This window comes from Thamnophis elegans, chromosome 11, assembly GCF_009769535.1.
Source record: "Thamnophis elegans isolate rThaEle1 chromosome 11, rThaEle1.pri, whole genome shotgun sequence".
Lineage (NCBI taxonomy): Eukaryota > Metazoa > Chordata > Lepidosauria > Squamata > Colubridae > Thamnophis > Thamnophis elegans.
In genome coordinates, this window is record NC_045551.1 from 32,990,223 (window position 1) to 32,999,309 (window position 9,087).

Consider the following 9,087-nt stretch of genomic DNA (forward strand, 5'->3'; position numbering starts at 1 on the left):
ACTTGAACTCCCTCCCTCATAGCCCACAGGTAGCCTAACTCATGTTAACCTTCTTAGTTCTTTTATATTTGTCAGAGTGGCCTCCAGCTCTGAGCAAACATGAATGACTCTGTCAGGAAAATGTTGAGCATGAAACCCATCATGCTGTGAGTCACAAACAGGGTTGCTGAATTGATTTTTCTGCTGATGCAATATGACAGAGAAATGTAGATAGTTTACTGTTGCACATGTTTGCATTTGGACAAATCCACTCTCTGTTTTCCACACACACATTCTAGACAACATATTCTCCTAGACATTAAGTTTTTTTTAAAATGAACAAAAAAAGACGTAATGTGAAATGGCTGCATTATATTAATGGAAAAACTGCTATTTCAAGAAAGGAAATGGACAAGTCATGTTGTTATAGTTGTGCATCCATATAATACAGTCTGTTCCATTCAGAGAAGTCTCTCTTTGCAGCAGGTGCTTGTTGCAAAGCTATATAATGATAAATGTGATGAAGTCCATACAAACACCTAATAATAAGATGTGATCATCATCATTCATAGAAAATCTTCCCCCAATACAAAATAAATAAAAGAAATGTGGAAATCTATTTCTAAAAAGATCAAAAAAGTTCTGCATTTACTATTTAGAAGACAATTGCTTCAATTAAAAACTATACAAACTTGCTGGTTCCAGTTCCAATCCTGTTCACATATTTGCAAGTGTGTTCATATTTTAGGGTGCAGTAGTTAGTTCTGTGCTAAATGAAGATGACCGTACATATTTAATTTTTTTTCTGTTCTTCTGGTTTTCCAGCTTCGGCTGGTACATCTAACAAAGCATCATTTCCAGACTTCTTGAGGTTGGTCTCAACTTCTACAAGTCTCTGCTTGAGTTTAGACTGTGAGGCAGTATACTCTGCTAAAAGTCTAGCAAACCTTGTCTGAAGAGTATCCATAGCTGCTTCAAGTTTAATTACTTTCTCTTCCAGGTCTTTCGTGTCAGCTCCTGCTTTAGCTGCCTCCTCGTCAATCAAGTTATCTTTCAACAAAATTTGCCTTCCTTTTTCTTCTAGTGCCTTTTTGGCCTCAGGATATTCAGTGAGAGCTTCCATTAGGTCATCCTTAGACAAGCAGAATAGATCAGAGTAACCTATGCTTCTGATATTTGCAGTTCTTCTGTTGCCAGCTTTGCTGCCTTTGATGTTCAAGATACTGATTTCCCCAAAGTAACTGCCATCGCTTAGCACCACAAACTGTGTCACCCCATCATCTGCCACGACAGCCAGTTTCCCTTCTTTAATAATATACATCTCTCTTCCAATATCCCCTTTTTTGCATATATAGTCTCCAGGACTGAAAACAGTAGGTTTTAATTTCAACACCAATTCAATCAGGAGTCCAGCTTCACAATCTTGGAAGATCCGTACTTTCCTTAGTGTATCCATATGGACATTGATGGCAATCTCAGCCTTCAGCTTATCGGGGAGGTATCTCAGGACTTTTGTTTCTTCTACTGTCTTCTTATTGGTCCACAGGTAATCAAACCATTTAATGACTCTTGCTTCCAAATCTTTAGTGACCTTTCGAAACTGCAGGTATTGCTTAATGGAATCAACCTTGGCCTGGAACTCTGTCCTAGAGGCATTCATGTTAGAAATCATAGAGCCTACATTACCCACGATGGTAGCAAAGATAAGCACACCCACTAAAAAGTCCATGACCACAAACAGATACTCTTCATCTTTCACTGGAGGTGGAGTTTCTCCAATGGTTGTCAGTGTCAATGTTGACCAATACAAACTGTAAATATACTTTCTGGACAGTCGTCCGTGTTCTGGATGGGAGATATTGGGATAAACCCAGGTGTCAGTTCCAAATCCAATCAGTTTGGAAATGGCAAAATATATACATGCATTCCAGTGGATAATAATGAGGATGTACAAGACAAGGTTTCCAATACGAAATATATTTGGATAATTTGTTCTTGTTTCTGTACGATCAAAAAATTCAAATAGCCGAGGAAGTCTCAGCAACCTGTTAAATCGCAGCTCAGGATAGTTCAGTCCAAAGTGCAAAAACCCCAAATCAGTTGGAAAAAGGGACAACAGGTCCAGCTTGAACTGAATAGTTGATTTATAAAATTCTTTTAATTTCTTTTCATCTTTAACTAGTAGTCCTTGTTCAAGGAAACCTTAAAATAGAATAAAGAAAAAAGGACAAAAATGTCTTGAGCAGAAATGCCTAAATAATAAAGATCCCCATACTAATCTGCAAGTGCAAAATATGTTGCAGTGACCTATTAGTTCATCTCCCCTTTGGTACCCTCCTCTTTTACACATTTATATGCTGAAAAGAGCATAAAGGGCTTTGCCTTCCAAAGGATATCATCAAAGAAAGCAAACTTTTTTTTTTCAAATTTAAACATACTTTAGCCCTGTTTACGACCTGTGTTATTGTTGCCTTTTGCTGTCTGTTGTACCTCTATGTTGAACAGTTTTCAATTTGTGTAAAAGCTGCTATCCTAAAGATGCTTTTTTCAGGAGGCAACTGTACCTTCTTGTGGGTTGTTTTGTTTTTTTTTTTTTTTTTGAAGACATTTCACTTCTCATCCAAGAAGCTTCTTCAGCTCTGACAGGATAGTGGGGAATGGAAAAAATTATATTCCTTGCAGACAGCTGGTCATTTGCATCCTTTTAGAGGGTCCTTGAAGCACTTGGAGGTTTATCTGTGTCCTCAAAGTCACTTTTCAGGTGGTTCAAAGAAAAAAAATTCAAAGTTCAATGTTCAAAAGGGGGGAAAAGTTCAATGTTCAAAGGAAAAAAGGGGGGAACAGAAGTCCAGTTGCCTCCTGAAAAAAGCACTTTTAGGATAACCATGATCTGGATGACTGAGAATCTCTACAGACATAGAAGCTGCTATTTTTCTCTTTTTATTACATTATTAGTTTAATCTTTATTTTATGACTTGCCAAAAAAGTTTTGGCTACCAGGAGAAACAGACTGCAATCTACCAATTAATCTAAAATCTCTCCCCTTTTAAAAAATAGTTTCCTAATAATAGGTTTGTTTGCTCTAACCCTCAAATACACAAATTTTGTTATCTGGAGGGTGACCCCAGGCAATAGTCTAGTGCGCCAAGGCTGCTGTTTAAATTGGAGACAGAAACTTTGTGACGAATGGAGTTCAAGTGTTTTAAGGGGTGAAAAGTCTTAAATTAATACAACACCTAAAATTACCCATTTTGCCCTTTGAATCCCCATTCCATAAAATAGACTTAGGGAACAAAATCATAGGGAGGCAGAAATTCAGTGGGAGGAGAGAAAAGGAAGGGGGGGGGTTGAAAAGCCAGCCTATAGGTAATAGAGAGATCCGGTGGGGAATAGAGAAAGGCTTAATAATAGATAAGACGTGATAATGGATCAGAGAAAGAAGGGCTTGTCTGTGTTTTCATTCATTGAGGAGAAGGGATCGATAATGCTTCCAGGAGTTCATGGAAAATGGGGAAGACTGCAAAATTAATTTCCCCTCTTTCTGATCTGCCTGAAAACCAAAGCTTTATATTGTGCCATCCAATATGGGTTGTTAGAGGGACTTCAGAGTCATTCCTCTCTCTCAGAAGCAAGTTCACAAATGTTTCTCAAAATGTACCATCATCTTCCTCTTACAGTGAAGATGATAGCATTGATTAAATGTTAATCATTGAAACTAGGGGTGGGCTGCTGGGGGTTTGTAGGGATTCAGGAGAAACTCTAGCTAAGATTCTGTGCAGTTTGAAGAACTCCCAAATCCCACTCCTGGCTTGCCCCTTCCACCCCTCCCAGGAGTTCTCACACGGCCCATTTTGGACGCAGGTAAGTGCAGGGAGGATGAAAAACAGGCCTACCGGAAGTTTGGGAAGGATGGAAATGGGCCCATTTCTGGCCTCCGGAAGGCCTCCAGAGTCTGGGGAGGCCGTTTTCACCCTTCTGGAGGCTCAAGGAAAGCCTCCGGAGCCTAGGGAGGGCAAAAACTCCTCCCCTTCATGCAGGATGCTGTCTAGCCATGCCCACCATGGTCACACCCACCCAGCAACCAGGCAGATAACCCCTTGCTAACATTTTGAAGCACACCCATGATTGAAGCAGCCTTTCAATGTACTGTATACAATATATTCAACTGCTTGGTCTACCTCCCTACAACAGAGATTTGATCCTGTTATCCCTATTGGCATTACTGACCTAAACCTGGACTAAAGGCTACATTTGCAGGGCGGGGGAGTAAGGAAAAGAGAATTACTTGTAGGCTCTGCCTTGTAGTAACCATTTCTCCAAAATCTACCATGCAGTATTGCAATTTTGGAGGTGAGAGATTCTCAGTTTAAGCTAATGGAGAGGAGGGTTTCTGATAAATTTGGTCACTTCACGCCATATGGTCAATGTTCTTAAGAAGTTAATTGATGGGTGTACCCCCCCCCCTAGACAATTGCACACCTGTCCTGAACTTGACAAATGTGTCGATGAGGTAGATAACATCAGAGGAATAATCCAAGACCAGCCAAAGCACAAGATGGTTCATCTGAAGCTCATCAAAGCAGGCCCTAGATAAACCACAAGATCTGGTTAGAGTTAGAGTAGAAAGAAAGAAATATGATAATCACATGTGTCTTGCAAGTAAAAGGCAAATTTGGAGAACTGGAGCAGAGTTAGAAATTTTAGAACATGATGTGATTGGGTATTCTCACAATATGATTTGCCTAATTAGAAAATAACTTTTGTGATAGATGTGGCCAATCACAAAACATTTGTTTACCAAAGAACAACTGATGAGATAGTTTCCTATCTATCCATTTAGCCGCCTGAAATATATTCCCTATTACTCTATTTTCTGTGCTGGTGCACACTTCTAAACAATTTACTGGAATGCATCTCCTCACAATTAATGGTTCTTAATAACAGGCCTCCAAGCCAATAGCTGGTTTTGCAGCAGATCACCCTCTCATTTGCTTACAGTATTTATAAATAAAACACTCTTTTAAAAAACAATAAAGTCTAACAGGATTGAAAACTTAAGTAAGCACCAGTCCTGTAACCACAGAATCATTGGCTTCCATGCCTTCAGCTGACAATGTTAATATTTTTATTGAAAATATCCATCTGCAAATCCCAAAGGTGCTTTTTCAAAAGGCCAATGAACTTTCTTTGTTTTTGCTTGAAGATATTTCACTCCTCATCCAAGAAGCTTCAGAACTGAAGAAGCTTCTTGGATGAAAAGCAAAACATCTTCAAGCAGCAACGAAGTCCAGTTACCCTTTGAAAAAGCACTTTGGGGGACAACTATTACCTGGATGGCTGAGAATCTGAATAGACATCAGTTTGCAAACGTTTGGCATGGCCATTAAAAAAAAAACAAGCTGCTATTTTTCTCTATCTTTATGGATGCATTTGCTGATTTACTTCTAAATGACTCTAGGTGACACTTATTTATTTATTTATTTATTTGTTTGTATTTGTATTTGTATACAAATAAATAAATAAATAAGTGTCACCTAGAGTGGGCGGCCCCTCAACCCAGGGACTCTGGGCAGTGAACAAACACTGCAGTCCTGTTACTGAATGAAAAGACCAAGGCAAAATGTTAGCCCATATAAGGAATGTAGCTGTTCTTGGTTGACAAATGATTCCACCAGGTGGCACCCACAGGCTGCTTCAAACATGGCATTTTCTGATTTCCTGTTTATGGATCAAAAGAGCCTGATACATGCACATAATAGAACAAGGAACCCAAACCATTGTCTTCTTGTGCTCAGAATGAATAGTTAGCTAGACAGAGATGTGTTTATTATTTGGTTGGTTTGCTAAGTGTGCTGTGTGAATCTGACTGTTGTGTTTTTCCACTTCTTAGTTTCTTGCTTAGTTTGTGAGAATTGAGTCAATTGGGGCTTATTCAGCTAAACACAGTTAAAACAAACCACAGAGCTGTTTGTGTGAGTCTAATCAAAGATTGTCTTTAGATGATTACTGAAGTATTAAATAATCATTAAAGCAGCCTATCTTCAGTGTGCAACTCACTCACATCCCCTTTTTTCAATTCTATATTATGCAGGTTTTAGTGAGAAATGTTGTGTTCTCAGAAAATCCACAGTATCTCTTTCAAGCTATTTTTAAAGCATACACAACCTCACTTGGGAAGTATTGTGATTGCCTAAAAAGGAGCTGATGCAAAAAAACGTTTTGTGAGGGACAGACAGATTAAATTTCAGAACCAGAAGCAATTGCAGAGAGGTGGAGAATCGGGATGCTGGCGGGGACTGTACAATTGAAGTGCCTTCTCTTTTCATGCGAATCATATATGTAACACGTGTAAATAACAAGCCACAATCTTGACCTTTTTTTAATCACCACCATCACCCCAGATGCCAGTGACAAAAATACCAGTAACAGCACAGGGATGCATTAAAAAATCATCCTTACCTACATACCAATAGACAGAAGTTATAGAATACTGGTGCTGCAATGATTCCCAACCACCTATAATACAAGTTGCTTGAAGGATCTATCACAAAGATTTCTTTCTTTTCCCTGGAAATGGGGAAAAAAGGAGGTTTATAGGCTCATGAAGAACTTTCATCAAAGAAATATATTTTACCAATAAAGGAGAATATTTGTGGCTCAGGATTAAAATGAGAGGATCTGAGTACTCTCTGACTTTGGTTGTTTTCTTACATTTCATCACTCAAACTATGGTAGGTAACACTGTCACTAGTGCTGGTGTTAGTTACTTAGTTTGGATAATGAAATAGAGACAAGAAAACAATCAAGCTAGGAGAGCACCAAAGGCAGATGTCTGAAGCTAGGAAAGAAATCCTTTATAGCTGGTATTGACCATTCAATCAATAAACATTCTTAAACTGAAAGTGGCAAATTTATCTTTTCAATCACTAGAACAAGGGCTTCAATAATGTATGTAACAGCCTTGAATTCCAGTTGATGAGTCCTCCCTCATCCATGATAGAACTAACTTGGTTGGTCTCCTGCCCTTTTGGGCCCAGGACAGGCCCAAATGCCCTGCTTCCATGATTTTGCTATCCCATCTAAAAAGCAGTTATTAGGGCAAATACTGATGGTCTGATGGATCACTCTGACTTGAGGACCGTCCTCTCGAACCGTTCATCTAATATTCTACCATGTTCCCTGCAAAAATGCTTTACACAAACAAGTGACAAACTTTAATAAATACATCCTTTTTTGATGCTAGTTTCATTGCAGCATCCATTCATTCGTTCACTCACTTATGAATCATATTTTCACCCACTGAAATCTCTCAGGCTCTTGACAGCTCATAGTAATTAAGAGTAAACAAAGGACGACATAGTGAAAAATCAGGCCATCCCCAATGAGAAGATGAAATGTAAAAAAAGCATTAAAAGATAAAATTGTCAAGATAAAATCTTAAGAATCCTATGATTCATTATAAGCCTTCAACAATTCCCGGGAAGATAAAATCATTTTCACCAGCCTGATTTTGATTGAGGGGGTGACTTCATAGTAGTGTTCTGACCCAGGTTTCCTTACAAAGCAAGAAGCAGAGTCTTGGCCTGGCAAAACCTCTTTTATTTACACAACTGTACATTCCTTTCATTCACAGTCAGCAAGGCTTGGCAAACAGTCTTTTTGAGGAATGTTTATCAACATAAACCTTATCTCATTGGGAGAGCTGCCAGATAACTAGCTTCCAAATACAGGGCAAGGCAAAACTTGGCACAGAATCTCTTATAGTCATGAACAGAACTTTCCACTCTTGAAATGACCAAATGAACTAATTATTTCCTGCAAAAGCCCACTCCCCATTCGCTCCTATTTTGTTTCCTATGGGAGGGGCCAATCACCTCCAAGGTGTGGTTTTACTCCTAAGTCGAGCCTGCTTTCTTAGTTGTTCTTGTGTTCTGGCAACTCTGTGCATGCACACACTGGGAACAGGCTCCAGCTGTTCCTCTGCCTCACTGCTGTCTAGCTCCCTCTCTGCCTCTGACACGGAGCCCTCATCTGAACTTTCCTCAGCCCGCAGGACTGGCCCATGTTCGTCCCCAACCTCCTCACTGTCTGATTCTGCTGCCAGCTCTGCTGGCCATTGGCAGGCCACAAGAAGTAGCATAAGGCAATATCACCATTAAGCAACAATTACAGATGTCAGCACTATCAGTATCATAGAAAGGAGCATCTGTGGCAGTTTCTCTCAGGATACAGACTGCAGGCAGGTCAATTCCGATGGGTGGAAGGAGTCCTGCAAGTGTCTCAGTGCCAAGCCACGTAAGGTTTTCTAGATACAGGTAGTCCTCGACTTATAACCACAATTCAGCCCCAAATTTCTGTTGCTAAGCAAGACAGTTGTTAAGTGAGTTTTGGTCCATTTTATGATCTTTTTGGTCACTATTGTTAGGTGAATCACTGCAGTTGTTAATTTAGTAACATGGCTGTTAAGTGAATCTGGCTTCACATGACCGTGGGACACTGCAACCGTCACAAATATGAACCGGTTGCCAAGCATCTGAATTTTGATGATATGACCATGGGAATTCTGCAATGGACATAAGTGTGAAAAATGGTCATAAGCCGCATTTTTCACTGCCATTGTAACTTCAAATGGTCACTAAACAAACTGTTATAAATTGAAGATTACTTTTAATGACCCACACTTTGAATTGCACCTGAAAGCTAAAATGAAGTCATTACAGGCCTCAAACCAAAGGTGAGTTGGGTGGGCAAAGACATTGGTCTCCACTTGGCCATTGAAGCCCTCCGAATCTTAGACCTGCTTTTTGACAGTCAACATTAAGACACCAGAGTGGACAAATTGCAACTCTATCATGCAGGGAGTCATTCTCAGCCATTTTTCCTTTATTTATATCCCAACAGTCTCTACACAACAGGACAAGGTGTTGACTCAGCCTGTGATGATGAACAAATGAGTATCATCAGCATACATGACACTGTCCACCCCAAACCAATGAATGATGGCTTCTCCCTGCAGTTTCATTGCAGTTATTAAAAGGCAAGGGGGAAGATAGTGAATCCTGCAGTCAACTGCTTGCCTAATCACTCTACATGCCTCTACTTACTGGA

General features: G+C 39.7%; 1 protein-coding gene across 1 annotated transcript in view; it reads right to left on the reverse strand.

The window, feature by feature from the left end:
- Positions 1–772: 772 nt before the first annotated feature.
- Positions 773–9,087, reverse strand: part of CNGA3 (cyclic nucleotide gated channel subunit alpha 3) — a 19,360-nt gene continuing 11,045 nt past the window's right edge. The window contains exons 4-6 of the mRNA XM_032226904.1: positions 6,439–6,546; positions 4,459–4,565; positions 773–2,181 (exon numbers count right to left, since the gene is read on the reverse strand). Coding sequence (XP_032082795.1) covers positions 773–2,181; positions 4,459–4,565; positions 6,439–6,546 — 1,624 coding nt within the window. The remainder of the gene's footprint in view (positions 2,182–4,458; positions 4,566–6,438; positions 6,547–9,087) is intronic.